Consider the following 15,483-nt stretch of genomic DNA (forward strand, 5'->3'; position numbering starts at 1 on the left):
AAAATAGTGAAAGAACCTTGATCATGATGAAGGGTGTGTTACATATGCAAGCAATTGCATGATCAAGAAGTCAAAAAGGGGGAACAGTTAGGACTTTTTATTTGCTTTGATTGCAAACATATATGATGATCATATTCCCACTGCTGCTTTTATAATCATACTTCCCATGCTGTCCACTTTGGATAAAGCATGTAGTAAAGCAAATCAAAGATGAGGTGATCCAAACTTAAAAGCACACTTTCATCAAAGACAAGGACCTAAAAGGCTTCAAACAACCTTTCTTCCATACCAATTCTTTGGTGCCATGGCAGTGTACAGACAAACGATATATAGTGTCAGCAACATAACTAGCAAGTTGCCTGAACAAATGGGTACAGGTGCTCCAGTTGAAGTTGGCACAAGGGGGACGGTTGGATCACTTCTCAAGAAGGAGATTGAGTATTTCCGAAGACTGGAAGTAGACTGCTGTGGAAGCTCTGTACAACCTCAGAGACATGTCCAGGACTTCACATCCACTGGAATTAAATCCTGGCCTAGTTTCAGGTTCTTGAATTTGACATGGAGGAGGAAGAAAAGAAGAGGAGGTACAGGTTCTGGTGTGCGACCAGGCATGTGCTCAATGGTGGAAGTATCCGACAGCCATCGATTGGGTGAATTTCCTCGGTTCAGTTATAGAAATCTCAGAGCTGATATGAAGGAGTTTGAGGTCTAGTACCATAGTCTTATGGAGCATTAGTTTGATGCTTCATAAGGTTGTTAGGCAGGAGAAAGTTTTCAGATAACATTCTATCTTTCTCATGGACTTCCTATCTTATGGGACCTGATTTTCCATGTTTATTTAGCATCAAAATTAAATGATACACGTCAAAAAGTTGCCTGTGAATATCAGAAACTGTGATTCAGTTCCTTTATCTCAACTTTTTCATGCTTCAGTATAATTCCTCAGGTAATGAACCTCCAGCCACTGGTATGGTACCGTGCTGAAGTACTTCACTTGGTATGTTTTTATTGATGAGTAGTACCTTCCGCAGGTATGAGGATCATGTATGACGTTTACTTTCTCATAACAGCTTCCCTTAAAGATTGAGGACCTTTACAGGAAGAGGGCAATTGGTTGTACATGGTGTCCCTGTTTAGGAATTTGTCACATATGCAATTGGTTTTTGTGGTCTTTAACAAAAGCCAGATCAGTTGTTGCTTGGCCATCCGAGTCTGAAGGCACTGATCCCAAATAGTGCTACCTCAAGATCCTCACTGCCTCTAGCTAAGAGGACCTTTTCTGTCTCTTTTTCTTTCTCTTGGTTCATCAAAGAGAAGATTACTTTTATATTGACCATGTACTTGGTTCATGTCCCCTTTCTTCATGTAATTTGATATTTAGTTGTACGCTAGACAGGAACTTAGAAGTATCAATTGAATGTAAACATGTTTATGCAGTCACGGGTAACTCCATTTAACTAGTGTAATTTCTGCTTGTCAAGCTGCACATTTCCAAGGTTAAAAGCATGATATCCTACAACTGTTTCCAGGCTTATTTCAAACAAATACAACTACATTGTTGTGTTCTGAATTTTTATGTATTCAGGTGTTTAAGTGATCATGTATAAGGTTCTGTAGCAGGCACATTATGCTGCATTGAATTTAGAAACTTACCAGTTCGGATTCCTTTATGTGAAGTAACAGATATAGGTTGCAGGTGGAAGATTCAAGAAAATGTGCTTTTTAATGTTCAAATGTCAATGTACTGAGGTACATGTGCTTATATCTAATGAGGATACTGAAGCATCAATGCAAATAGAGCAACCATTAGCTAATCTTTTGACAGATAAGATGATAACCTACAGACTTCATAACAGGGAACTGTTTAATACTTTGTCTCTCAATGGCTAGAAACACTCTTAACCCCCTCCTTTGAGGGTACTATACAACTTGTGACTTCCCAAAAGTCGTCAATTACCATTTTTCTTCTTCCTGTTTCTCTCTTTTTCCTTTTTTCTTCCTGTCAAATGCAAAATGGGATAGGTCAATTAAGGATACCTTCTCATATAAGGATACCTTCTCAATGGGATAGGAATGTCTATGGCCTCATTTAATTTTCTGACTCTATGAGTGTCAGCAAATGATTTTCTATGTCTACTGAAAATCTATCGCTTCTTCTTCGTCGCTGAAGCTTTCATCTGTGCTCATGGCTAGATACTCGAGAGCAGTAACAACATCGCCAATGAAAGGCCTGGTGCTAGCTTCATCTTGGAGGCACATAGCCGCAACAGCAACAGCTTGATGAAGACACTTTACAGGGTAATCCCCTTCCAGCAAAGGGTCAGCCAGGAATGTAAATTGTCTTCTATCTTTAAAATAAGGTTTTGCCTGCAAGAATGAGAACAAAATCATGGGCAAACTAAATGACAATCAAAGAATGTTAAAACCAACTACATTGTTGGGAAACATTTCTTGGTAAGTACCATAGTATAGCTATTACCCCATTTTACATGAACTAGGAAAATGCACCTGCCTTGCACATGTATTCAACATGACAATAAAAATTTATACAAATAAACTATATTGAAACGTTTCTTGTTCAGTACCATAGTATAGTATAGCTATTACTCCAATTGACATGATTACTCCTGCAGACAGACGTGTAGAATATTTGCCTTTTGACTTTCAAATTGTTAGTGCAGAATACTGAACCCAAAAAAATCTTGCATCCAATTATCCAAATGAACATTAAGGTATCTCAGAACGAAAGATGGCTTGGTTACTGGTTCTTTAAGTTATAGAAATAAGTGCCGAAGCTTCTTTAGTCAATTCAAAAATAGCAAATCCAGAAACTAACCCAAGAAATCAGGTTCTGCTCTGCTGTAGGCCTTGTATTATCGATAGCTCTCCTTCCTGTGATGATCTCCAACAAGACCACCCCAAAACTATAGATGTCAGATTTCGTCGTCAGTTGGCCTGTCATTGCATACTCTGGAGCACAGTAGCCATAGGTCCCCATTACCCTGGTGGAGACATGATCTTTGTCTCCTGTTGGACCTAACTTAGCAAGTCCAAAATCAGAGAGCTTAGGATTAAACTCATCATCTAATAAGATGTTAGATGCTTTTAGATCGCGATAGATGATTTGTGGGTTGGCTGTGTCGTGCAAGTACTCGAGTCCTTGTGCTGCACCTTTAGCTATTTTCATCCGAGTAAACCAATCTAGAGGCTTCTTATGTGGAGGAATATCTGAAAAACAGATAACATCATTAGAATGTAATGTAAGACATAAAGCACAAACAATCTTTATACTATTGACCAATTAGCATGTTGTCGAAGGATAAAACCAAAACAATAATGTATGTTTTGACAAATAATTGATACTGCTTCTTGGGATCGTTCTCCATGGGAAATGTCGCTGTCCCCGAACTTAATATTGTGCTTACCAAAGAGGTGATCTTCTAGTGATCCATTACGCATGTACTCGTAGACCAAAATTCTTTGGCGGCCATCAGCACAATACCCTATGAGATTTACGAGGTTTGGGTGGTGAACAAGGCTTAGTGTCAGAACTTCTGCTAGAAACTCCCTATTTCCTTGAAGTCCATTCCTGTCAAGTTGCTTGACTGCAACAACCTTTAAATGGGAACAAGGATGGTCATGATACTTCAAATATGTGTGTGTGTGTGTGTGTGAGAGAGAGAGAGAGAGAGATACTTGATCGGTTTTCTTGAGGCGTCCCATATAGACCCTTCCAAATCCTCCTTCTCCCACCAGTAGTTCAGAATTGAAATTGTCTGTTGCAGCTGCGAGTTCGCGAAATGTGAATACCTCTGCTGCAACTTTAACATGTCCATAACGAAGTATGTCCTCAGCTACTGTTCTTTGTTTACTAGGGCCTGAATAGATAATCACACTCGTGTGTATAATACGGGTTATAACAAGATAAATCTTAAGCAACAAGACAATCAGCTTATATTCCTGCAATCTCATAATCTCTATGTTGCAAAGGCTTGCGCTTGTGCATTTGGGAAGAAGAATCTAGTGTGGTCAGGAAATTGTGTTGAAATCTTCTTGTTCTTAACAAGGTGATCAATTTTAATGCATTCAGTTATTTCCTACAAGCCTTAAGGTCAAAAAAGAGGATTGATCAAACATTATTAAGTCTGTTAAGAATGCTGGAGCACAAAGTAACATTTGACATTTTCTGCACACTTGCAAAAACCATGTTCAGGTGTAAAATGCACATACTTTGTATAGATTAAACCTATCAGATACATAAATCGCCAAACAAAAAGGGGAAAAAAAAGCTCGAAAATGAAAGACGAGATGAAATATTGTTTGGTTGGGGTAACCTGTATTCAGAGAAACACTTCTGACAATGGTGGACAATGCATCAGAGTCATCATATTTCTTGGAGATCTTCAAGTCGTTGATAGAACTCTTAGATGCTTTCAAAGGTGCCTTCCTCATTGTGGTGCTGCGCTGCATTGTGCAACAGGCCAATAATCTCATCTCCTTCCACACCCCTCCTTTTGATTTTCCCAACAAACCTTCTCAGGTTCGAAAACAATCACAAAATGTGGTATCTTTCCATCTTTCTCTTTCATTTATTGACAATGCCAGGTAATGTTTCAATACCTCCTCGGAGCCGAAGGATATTTTCAGATTAATTAAATTCAAGCTGGCATCATAAAGGAAAAAGAAAGCTAAAGAATGTATTGTTTTTGAACTTAAAGAAGGTTGTTCATTCACAGGAAAAAAGAAAGAAAAAAAAAGTGTTGGAAGAAGATTTGGTAAGAAACTCAATTGGGGTCGTGGAAGTAACTACTTTCAGGCAGCTAATGACATGGAAGCCCGTTATATTCGTTAAAGTCTTAGGCAGAGAAGTACGAGAATATTATAAGCGGAATATTATAAACGGAAAATTGTTGAAAACCTCCCTCAGATTTTGTCAAATGATTTTTTTATCCTTTATTTTTAAAATATTAACTTTATGTCCCTTAAAAATTCAAATTAGCAAAATTTGATCCCATTCTAAATTTTCGATCACTTTTGAGCCTGAAATTACTACAGACCAGCTTGCAGTCATTTTTCATGTACAAAAAGGTCACATCACATCCCAATTTTTTAGTGGCAAAATGAATATGGATTAGGTCAGATCTCAATTTTTTAGGAAAAAATGAATATAAGTAGGGTTATATCTTACTTTTTTAGGGTTAAAAATACCGACGGATTAAACCATTTATTTAATTATATATGAGATAAAACCTTTTTGCCTCTGAAAAAATGATCACGTGTGAGTGGGTTCAAAATAAAAAGTGGTCGAAAACTTATTGTGTTTGGATTGCATTTTCTATGGATTTTTCGTTGGAAAATTACTGTAGTGATTTGATGTATGTGAGGTAAAAAGGTGATAGGGAAATGTGTTCACGGAAAACAAAGATCATTTTTCGGTGGAAAATGACTATCCAAACAATTAAGTTGGACCGAATTTTATCAACTTGATCCTATAAGGGATGTAAAATTATTATTTTAAAAATAAAAGACAAAAAAATTTATTTGACAAAATCTAAGGGATGTTTTGAAGAATTTTTTCTATTATAGATATATCGTATGAATATGACCAAGTTATTGCAAAGTTGACTAAATCCTTTCTTGGCATTGGATGGGTAAGCAGAATAAATGGCTGCTTCTAGTTCAAGTTTATGGAATATCATCACTAAATCCCATACAACCGAGAGAAGAGGATACCTAAGGTTGCAAACGAGTCGAACCGAGTCGAGTTTTGGTTTAATTGAACCTAGTCTTGATTTAATTTTATTGAACTCGAGCTTGACGAGCTGGCAACTTAAAGCTCGAGCTCGAAATAAATAAAAAATAATTATTTTATTTTTAAAAAAATAAATAAAATAATATTTTTTCTTAATAAATAATAAAATATTAAGAATATATATGTAATTTTATACTTAAAATAAAAATATATATATATACCTAATATATATATATATATATATATATATATATATATATATATACTCGAACTTAATATTTTGATCTCGAATTCGAGTTTCGCGAGCGGCTCGAGTTCATTTGCAGATCTAAGGATACCTCATGTGATGTTCCAAGCCAACATAAAATATACATTCATATATAAATAAATTGCTCATTCAATTATGAAACATGCCGTATTTGAACGAGAGGGGTTAAATCCACACCCTGTCATGCTAAATTCACGTCCCATATATTTATTGGACAACAATAACTTCATCTATCAAATTTATTTGATTGTTCTTATGTAGTTCCTAGTAACATTTGTTGACAAAGCAAAAAAAAAAAAAAGAGAGAAATATATTTTCCTTTAGAGAGAATATATTTCAAAACAAATTTGGTACTCAATATTATAATATTTAAGCATACTTCACTTGATGGAATTTTTTTTTTAAATTCCTTTTGGAAAAAGTCACATCCTATCACGTGTATGTCAGCAAAATTTTAAAAATATTCGAAAATATTGAAAAATATTGAGAGACAAGTCAAAAGTGTCACAAAGATAGAGAAAGGTTTTTCTTTGGATCTTTTCGTTCAATATTAGGTTTTGAAACTTTCTTTGGAATCTAGTTTGAGTGTTGTTTTCCAATTTTTTTGATATTGGTTTATAATTTTGTTGACATACACAGCATGTATTTTTTTAATAGTAGGAATGAATGTGAAGAATTCCAATGAGTGTATTGTGATTAAATTTTATAACGTCAAATACCAAATTTGTTTTTGTGAAGTTTGAGTATCAAAATTACTCTTTTTTTTTTTTTCATACAATACATTCCATTCTACAACTACTCCTATATGGGGAAAGAAGGACCAAATGGATCAAAACGGGAAATTTGAAGGAAATTGAATCGCCACATACCTATTCGGATGCCTATTAGTCTATGTATCTACTGGTGAAATTTTTCAGGAAATTCTAGATTTTTTAGAATGCAAATAATCCCTTCCTCTACATCCAAGAAAAGCTTTAAATCTCTCCATGGCGGCCATCTACCCCTAGTTGGTTGAGTACCAAAATTACTCAACGGTTACAGTTTGGGTTTGAAAACTGCATTTTACTCTCTTCATTATTTACTCCAAGAAATATACTCAAAATAGAAATACTTAGCCGTATCTCAAATAACACAATTGAAATAGCACAGCCAGGAGAATGAAACCCAAAAAGGAAAATTTTTCCAAAACAAAAAAAGAAAACCGCTCCTCTGACTGTAACACGTGTAAACTTGCCACGTGTCATCTTCTTCCTCTAAAACCCTTTGTAAAACCCTAACCTTCAAACTGTCTTTCCACCTTTCTGCAACTGCAAAAACAATGCTTGACCATCATCGCCCATGGCATTCTTCCGATCAATCCTTAAAGCCCTAATTTCCCAATCCACGAAATCCCCGCTTCAAAACCCTAATTCTGTTTCTTCTTCTGCTAGAACCTTCGTCTCCCTCTGCTCCAGTTCCCAGTCCTACATATCCCACAATTCCAATAGTAACATTATCAAAAACCCATTTTTTCTTCGGCCCCATTTTCTCTCTCCTATCCCTTCGTCCACTTTTGGCCCTCTATTTCTCTCGTCGCCCCCTTGGAAGCTATCTCAATCCGCCACTCCCCTTCACCTCCAATGCGACGTCGCCTTGCTCAATCTTTCACCCAGGGTCCCATATGCCCTGAATAACATTATTACGTACAAACTACGGTTTCAGGATTTAAACAGCAAGGAGAAGAAATATAGTGAGGGATTTAATGGGTCCAAGCTTGATCATACTGATTCTGATGCTCTGGTCAAAGTTACTGATAGCTATTTGAATCTTCCCAATTTTATTTCTTTCGGTCGATTAGTCTCCGGCCCACTGCTTGGATGGTATATTTCTTTTTCAAATTTGGCCCTTTTTTTAAATTCATGAATTTAATATGTTTGTTGGTTTTTTGATTCATGCGGAAAATATAAAATGTTTACGTGCTTTCGATATTGATGGTGAAATGAAGGGGAAAAACCACATTTTGCTGAAAACTTTATGGTAAAACTCAATTACAACCTTTTCTCTGTGATGTATCCAAGCATAATTGAACAAGATGGAGAAGTAAAGAATATTAATTTGTAAAAGTCCATAATTTTACTGCTTGCTAATTTGTTTAGTCGGATTTTAGTTGCTAAACATACATGAGAAAGTGGTCGTTCTAAGAAATTAGGATTTATCTCTTAGTGCAGTCCAGGCTTCAGGCAACCTTGAAAGACAATAATGACTGTTGGATTATGAACCTGCACAACATTTATCGGTTGTTTAGTAACAATGTACCTTTGCATACTACATTAGGAATCAAAAGTAGTATAGTGATCTTTGTTTTCTGCAATACTGATCCTCGATGAGGATATGTGAGTAATCCTCTATTACTGGGTTTTGTTTTGCTGCTTCCTCCTTTTTTCCCCCTTTTATTTATTGTTTGTTTCTTGATCAGGTTTATGATAGCACATGGGCCTTGAGGAACATTATATAACAGTTTAAGCCAAAATTTTAGCACTGAGTATCCCATTATTATCTCCTAAACATGCTTGTACTAGAATCCTTGAAAGGTTTATCTTCTCTTTGTGCGCGTGTTTGCATTTGCTTTGGCAAATAGAGTTGAAATATGATGTGTTGGGTTGGTACTATAGTATTTCAGTCTAGTTTGCTTATCATTGCATGTGGGAATAGTGTTATAGGAGTAAGATGCTTATTCAGTCACCTCTACATTCAGTTATTCAACTGTGCTCTTAACCAACAGTTCTATTATTCAACTTGTCTTGTATATTTGGCCATTATAAAGTATTGTTCTAATTGACTTTGCAGGATGATCACCCATGAAATGTATCTTTCAGCATTTGTTGGTCTAGGTATCTCTGGTGTGACTGATTGGGTATGGGAATTCTAGTCTTGTCATTATTGGATGTTTGATACGAGGAGATGCCAATATCTTCTAAGTTTTCCAATCTTCCTTGTAGCTGGATGGATGCCAATATCTTCTAATTTTTCCAATTTTGTAGCTAGATGGTTACTTGGCCAGGAAGATGGGAATCAATTCTGTGGTGGGTTCCTACCTTGATCCTCTTGCTGACAAGGTAATAATCAACTTTTTCTTGGCTGCCCGATTACATTAAAAAATTTTAATATTGTTTTCCTTTTGTCTTACACTTCTAATAAATGAATGTGACATCTTTTTCACAGCATTACTTGGTTAGTGTAATTTTTCTCAGTATTTCATTGCATTCATGGGTGCAGGTACTAATTGGATCTGTTGCTTTGGGCATGGTTTATAAAGGTCTTCTGCACCGTAAGTGTGTAATTGGTTTCCTACTTGTATGTGCCTTTTTTGTCATTTTTTTTAAATCGAAGAACTACTGATCAAATATCTAATGCCATTGGTAACATTGCAAGTAACAGTGTGGTGACAAAAAAATTACTCTTTTTCTTTTTCTAAAACAATTAGTAATTTATTTTCTGTATACTTAGTACCAAATAATTGTATGTCAGATATTCCCCTTTGTGTGATGTTAATTTTCTTTACAAAAGAGATGTCCACCTTTTGAGCTAGAAACTTTGTCAAAGATATATTTATGCAAGTCTGCCAGTTATATGGCCAACTGATACAAGAGAAATTTCTAGGATTAAAATTAAATTTTTGAAGATAATATCATCCTTTCTTTAGAAACTTATTCAATTGGTCTTTTATCTTTTGTAGCCGGACTTGTTGCGCTTGTTGTGTTGCGTGATGTTGCCCTTGTTGGCGGGGCAGTCTATAAAAGAGCTAGCAGTTTGCAATGGCAGGTGAGGGAGATCTACCTGAAGCTCTTTATGACTAAGCTGCTCTATCTTTGCTTGACACTATTGAGTTAAATTCTTGTAACAGTGGAAGAGTTGGTTTGATTTCTTCAACCTTGATGGGACTTGCCCTGAGAAAGTTGAACCTCTCTTGATAAGCAAGGTATGTTCATTTTCTCAGGCCTGGGTACTTGGTGAAAAAGATGCAGCACAATAATCAGAAATCCATCAATTTAGTGAGAGCAGTTTGATATGCTTCTTCATGTCCTCTTTAAATGTGCCAAGAAGAGATAGGAAGAGGGAAGGATGGGTTTCTCATAACTAAAAGATGAAATCTCTATCTGCATGTTAGTAAGTTGTTTTCAGTGGCAAACCAAGGTCATTTTAAGCAGGGAAAAAAGAAAAGAGGAAGCTAACTGAGTCGGGATCTGCTTCTAGTGATTACTTAGCACACTAATATCATGAGAGGACGTGCGGGAAATTGTTAGGATGACTGTATTGGATCAGCTGTATATTGCTCACTTGATTCATCCTAAATATAAATTTTATTTCTTTTTAGCTAAGTTCTGATATATATGTTGACAGTTGAACACAGTTCTCCAATTGGTCCTAGTTGCTGCAGCTCTTCTGCAACCAGAATTTGGTAGCGAGGAAACACAGTCATACATTACATATCTGAGGTACTTTACTTTGGGGAAGTAGTTTGGCATTTCATGTAGTAGAATTGTGTCATTTTACACCGGAATAACACATGGCATGCTTCTCAGTTGGTTGGTTGCTCTAACAACTGTCGGTTCAACAGCCGCATATGGAATACAACACCTAAAGACCGGGTCCAAGTCAATGGCAACTTCGTTGTAGCCTAAATTTATGTGCTTTTCTGGTCCAGAGCAAAAGCAGAGCTGGAATTTTGTGTTTTTGCTTTTTTTTTTTTAAACAGAGTCATGAGTTTATGTTCACTTTTCTTGTATATTTTTTATCTTTTTCTTTCTTTCTTTTGGAAGAGAAAGTAATGCTTCAGATGTATTTTTGTACTTAACAGAATCATTGTACATGAGAACGCCAAATTTTATTTTATTTTTTTTAAATAAAACACTTTTTACGCCTTTTGCTATAGCCTCGAATTTACAACAATTGATGACAGATTAATATTCATGCTCGTATGCAATTCTCAGACTTGCAGCTTGTCAATAAAAGCGCACATTGCACCCAGAAAGCGGTACAAGGAGGGGACTGGTTTTTTCTTTCTTTGGCGAACAAGTAACCCAGGATTGTAATAATGAACTGACATTCTGGCATTTGTGAACCACTTGTCTCGAAAAGATTATTCATTCAGCAAATGATGCTCGTCCTGTAAGATTCTAATAAACCTAGCCGCAGGTTATAGGCCATTGAATTCCTCGAGAGTAAAGGCTTTGGTTGAGAAGCACGAATGTTTATTCAGCTGAAAAGAACACCCGAATCGCAATGCATGATCCTACACATGCCACATTCAGCATAATTAATGCCCACACTAACATCAATCAGAGAGTACGATTGGAGCCTGTAAGCATAATATCTCGTGAAAATTCTGAGTCCTTGAGCCTGTCTGAAGCCTAATACATAAAAAAAGCAGCACCGGTACGTACATTCATGTTATTGAAACGTATCTCCAAATGTATGCGAAAGGAAATATGATACGTTGAACTGCATTTGTGTACCATATATCTCCAGCAGAGTTAGTTTAATTGATAAAACACCTTAATAAACTGCGCAACTGATCATAACAAAATTATCAAAATCAAAACTTGTCGAGCTACCATAACTGAGTAGAAAACTACAATTCTATCCAGACAAAAATTACGTACAAATTATTTCTAACTTGGTCTCAGTATGATCATCGTATGATGCAGAAGCAGATTCAATAGACTACCATGTTCATCCTGTCTACTTTGCCAATCCTTCTTCAATCTCAGTCCACCGATCAGCATATGCTGAGAACTCCTTTTTTAGGTGCCCAATAATCTCCTTTGCTTCATCGACCTTTGAAATGCTAGCCAGACCCTCCACAAGCAACTTCATAGTCGTGAAATTTGGAACCCAACCCTTTGCAAGACACTCTTTACAGATCTTTAGTGCAGCCTCAAAGTCCTCACCTCTACACAGGAAGTAAACCAGAGTGAAATAGCATTCGCCTTCGGGTTTAATCCCACTCTTCACCATCCTCTCAAACAACCCTTTTGCCTCCTCCAAATCTCCCTCCTTACAGAACCCGTGAATTAAGTGATGATAAGTTACTTTATTCGGCTTATAGCCTCTCGACAAGATGCTCTCAAACAATGCTTTTGCCTCCCTACACCTCTTTAACTTGCACAGCTTCTGAATCCTAATGCTATAAATACTAGTCCCAGGAGTTATGCTATGCTCTTCTTTCATCATCTTCAACACTTTACCGACATCCTCAAATTTCTCCTCCTCATAAAATCCCGCAATCATCGTCCCAAACGTTGTCCCATTCGGCTTAACCCCTTTCCTACCCATTTCAGCCAATATCGAGTAACAAGAACTCGAATCACCAGACTCACAAAACCCTTTGATCACAGTATTGTAAGTATCTAAATTCGGGACAATCCCATAAATTTTTGGATATTCCATATAAATCCGCTTCATTTCCTTGTAGTCCTTGGCTAAAACGCAAGAAAACAGCAAAGCATTAAGTGTTTTTACCGTTCTATCGAGACCGATCTCGTGCATTTCCTCAAACGTCTTGCGTGCATCAGCAACCATGCCAGCCTGCCCATACAGAACAACAAAATGGGAAATATATCTCTCGGACTTCATATCGGGCCGGGCCATGGATTCCTCGACAAAAGACCGAATCCCATTGAAGTAATTTAAGTCCCTAAGCTTGGAAATGGCTTTGGAGTAGGCGACGCGGTCGAGATGGGATTCCGGAGTCAGCGAAGCAGCGCGGCAAATGTCGAGTATTCGTTCTGGGTTCTTCTCGGCCCGAAGGAGAGAGAGCGCCGCCCGAGACTTTTCCTTGCTGGTCAGTGGGGTATTTGAGTTGGGATTTAGGATTGAGGTTGAGAAACGGCGGTGGTTTTGAAGCAGCAAGATTGATCGGAGCTTAAGGCGAAGGGCCATTGTGGGATCTAGGGTTCTAGGAATTCAGAGGATTGTCTTGTTCTTATGCGGGATTGGAGATTCAGGGTTTATGCTGGGGACTGTGGAGAGATTCGGAGAGCTTATCAAAGAATCGCGTCCATTGCAAATTTGCAATGAAACCCCAGCCTTTGCTCATATTTGCAATTTGTGGGTAGGATTAATGGCTCTCTACTATTTCTGTTGTGAAACTTTGGAAAAAAAATGTTTATGAAACGATTTTAAATATGTTATATGTGTAAAATTTGAACAAATTTTATTGACGTATCACCGAATTCAATCGTGATAATGTAGCGTCAAGACTAACTCTTATTTAAAGTTAATTGCTTTTTTATTTTTTTCTGTAACAAATTAACCACATTTTTAATACCAACATAGCTATAAAACAAAAAATTGTTATAGAAAGTTTTTAATTTTTTATAATACGATAAAATAGTAATCGTCCAAAAATACTTTCACACTACGATAATTTCTAAACAAAGTGTTCTAAAACACATTCACTCAAAATAGGGGGAAAGCTATAAGAGTTTTTCACTGTCAAATTCAGAGTTCGAATCCTACAGCTGGGAGCGAGGAGGGGTGGAAAAATCATATGTTAAAAAAAAAAACTCAAGATTAATCGATTGCATGCTTAAAACTCCACAAGTGAATGTAATACTATCAAAAGATCGAAGGGCTTGCACCATCCCAAATTGAAAGATCGTGGGATCTTTACTCTAGGTTTAAGGTCCATGGGAACCCTTCCTGTCACCAATTGACTGGATAAGGTTTCTCTATGAGTCCCTCTTAGATTGCTCTGTTAGGCCAGTTTCTCGATGCTTCCTGCATCATTGAGTGCAGCGGGTGTGTGTGTGTGTGTGTGTTTCTACCTTCGAGGAAGAAAAAAAAAAGAATGTAATACTAAAAATGTTCACACTCACGATAGATGTGTATCCACGCTCACTCTGAGTACCACTGCCTTCATTATGGTCCATCACTCTATTACGATGGTCCCATGATCCCATCACACTCTTTTAGCAAATTACACCATTTGAGGATTAATAAGATGAAGCCTAGGTCTTTTAGCATTTAAAAATTTTCACTATCCAATGCCACAAGAATAACTATATACTTGGGAAAAACAAAAACAAGTAACAACTGTTTTGAATCAAATCACCTAAAATGCCAAAAATGACAAAGAGCAATGTCATTAAATAAAAGTCCTATAATTTTCAGCAAAGGACAAAATTCTGGACAACTCACCTGAAATGAACCTTGCTACAATGTGCTATGCTATCTTGTAAATCTGGTTGCAGAAGTTCACTTTCAGATTCTAAAAACCACAATACTTCTTGCCTACCACAAAATCATTGGTAATACTGCAGATTTTAACAAACCCACAGATAAATGCCAAGTAGCTCAGCTAGATTAGATAGAATCCAAAAAGATGCAATACTAAGTTCCTTGTGTTGCCATCTGGGCATTCAATTTAAATCCCAAAATGCAACGTCCTTGAATATAAGTCCTCCCAAATTGCCTGCGAAGGAACCAAACTCTGCAGAAAGCCAACAAACTATGAACTAGACTTGGTATGTTCTGGTCACTCTTGGCCTTGAGCCTTGTAGAATGGTAAAAAAGCCTCCAAATGAATTATGCTGCAATATGCTTAGTAGTAATCTTGGGATTTCTCGAAGCTAAGTTTCTTTACTAAATAACCTTTTTTCTTTCTTCTATTTAATTAACAAGAACACTACTAATTGATCATCAATACAGCAAATATTTAACAACCAACAAATAAATTTCAAGCCGCTAACCTATATTAGAAAGAATCCCAAAAGATGCAATACTTAGTTCCTCATATTACCATATGGACCAATCAATCTAAATCTAGAAGTGAAATGTCCTTGTATATGAATGAGTCCTTTAAATGCTTGCAAATGAACCAAACTCTGCACAACATCCAACTGAACTTTGTATGTTCTGGTTACTCTTTGCCTCAAGCCTTGCAGAATGGAGAAAAAACAACCTAAAAACTGCCTTGCTGCAATATTCTTACATGTAGATTTAGAATTTCCCAAACCTAAGTTTCTGTTTTAAATAACCTTTCTTTTTTTCTCCATTTATTTAACTAGATCAACTGTAAAATTCATTGGCAATACTCCAGATATTTAATAACCCACAAATAAATTCCCAAAAACTCACCTTGACCAACAAGATACAACATAAACTTTGCTCTTCCTGTCACCATTTGTATATTCAATTGATACCTAAGTCTGCACGACACCAGTAAACTTCTAATTAAACTTGGTATGTTGTAGTTGCTCTCTGCCTTAAGCCTTGCACAAAGGTTAAAAAGCAACTACAAATGAACGTTGCTGTAATATGCTTGCCTGTAATCCTTGGGATTTCTGAACCTAAGTTTCTGCGCTACATGACCTTTTCTCTTTTCTCCATTCAACCGGAACACCAGTAATCTATCATAGTATTCAATGACAATACGCCAAACTTTAACAACCTAGAAATAAATTCCAAGCAACTCACCTAA

General features: G+C 36.6%; 3 protein-coding genes across 3 annotated transcripts; 1 reads left to right on the forward strand and 2 right to left on the reverse strand.

Moving 5' to 3' along the window:
• Positions 1–1,727: 1,727 nt before the first annotated feature.
• LOC113708888 (probable serine/threonine-protein kinase PBL23) lies at positions 1,728–4,737 on the reverse strand. The gene is made up of 5 exons (XM_027231580.2): positions 4,335–4,737; positions 3,697–3,878; positions 3,426–3,615; positions 2,837–3,228; positions 1,728–2,367 (listed from the first exon to the last, which is right to left on the reverse strand). Exons 1-5 carry the CDS (start codon positions 4,492–4,494, stop codon positions 2,134–2,136), a joined length of 1,158 nt encoding a protein of 385 aa, XP_027087381.2. The 5' UTR covers positions 4,495–4,737; the 3' UTR covers positions 1,728–2,133.
• A 2,408-nt stretch (positions 4,738–7,145) lies between these two features.
• On the forward strand, positions 7,146–10,921 carry LOC113709519 (CDP-diacylglycerol--glycerol-3-phosphate 3-phosphatidyltransferase 1, chloroplastic-like). Its single transcript, XM_027232300.2, has 8 exons — positions 7,146–7,879; positions 8,847–8,913; positions 9,041–9,115; positions 9,276–9,327; positions 9,736–9,821; positions 9,904–9,978; positions 10,401–10,495; positions 10,583–10,921. Exons 1-8 carry the CDS (start codon positions 7,359–7,361, stop codon positions 10,674–10,676), a joined length of 1,065 nt encoding a protein of 354 aa, XP_027088101.2. The 5' UTR covers positions 7,146–7,358; the 3' UTR covers positions 10,677–10,921.
• Positions 10,922–11,555: 634 nt separating this feature from the next.
• Positions 11,556–13,114, reverse strand: LOC113708887 (pentatricopeptide repeat-containing protein At1g11630, mitochondrial-like). Its single transcript, XM_027231579.2, has one exon. The coding sequence runs from the start codon at positions 12,939–12,941 to the stop codon at positions 11,742–11,744; it is 1,200 nt and encodes a 399-aa protein (XP_027087380.2). The 5' UTR covers positions 12,942–13,114; the 3' UTR covers positions 11,556–11,741.
• Positions 13,115–15,483: the final 2,369 nt, after the last annotated feature.

This window comes from Coffea arabica, chromosome 9c, assembly GCF_036785885.1.
Source record: "Coffea arabica cultivar ET-39 chromosome 9c, Coffea Arabica ET-39 HiFi, whole genome shotgun sequence".
In the NCBI taxonomy this organism is placed as follows: domain Eukaryota; kingdom Viridiplantae; phylum Streptophyta; class Magnoliopsida; order Gentianales; family Rubiaceae; genus Coffea; species Coffea arabica.

Coding starts and splice junctions, on each gene's coding strand:
- LOC113708888 (XM_027231580.2), bottom strand. CDS start 4,494: ATGAGATTATTGGCCTGTTGCACAATGCAGCGCAGCACCACAATGAGG. Junction 3,879..4,334: donor AAGTGTTTCTCTGAATACAG/GTTACCCCAACC, acceptor TTATCTATTCAG/GCCCTAGTAAACAAAGAACA. Junction 3,229..3,425: donor ACTAGAAGATCACCTCTTTG/GTAAGCACAATA, acceptor TCTGTTTTTCAG/ATATTCCTCCACATAAGAAG.
- LOC113709519 (XM_027232300.2), top strand. CDS start 7,359: ATGGCATTCTTCCGATCAATCCTTAAAGCCCTAATTTCCCAATCCACG. Junction 9,822..9,903: donor CTAGCAGTTTGCAATGGCAG/GTGAGGGAGATC, acceptor TTCTTGTAACAG/TGGAAGAGTTGGTTTGATTT. Junction 9,979..10,400: donor AACCTCTCTTGATAAGCAAG/GTATGTTCATTT, acceptor ATATGTTGACAG/TTGAACACAGTTCTCCAATT.
- LOC113708887 (XM_027231579.2), bottom strand. CDS start 12,941: ATGGCCCTTCGCCTTAAGCTCCGATCAATCTTGCTGCTTCAAAACCAC.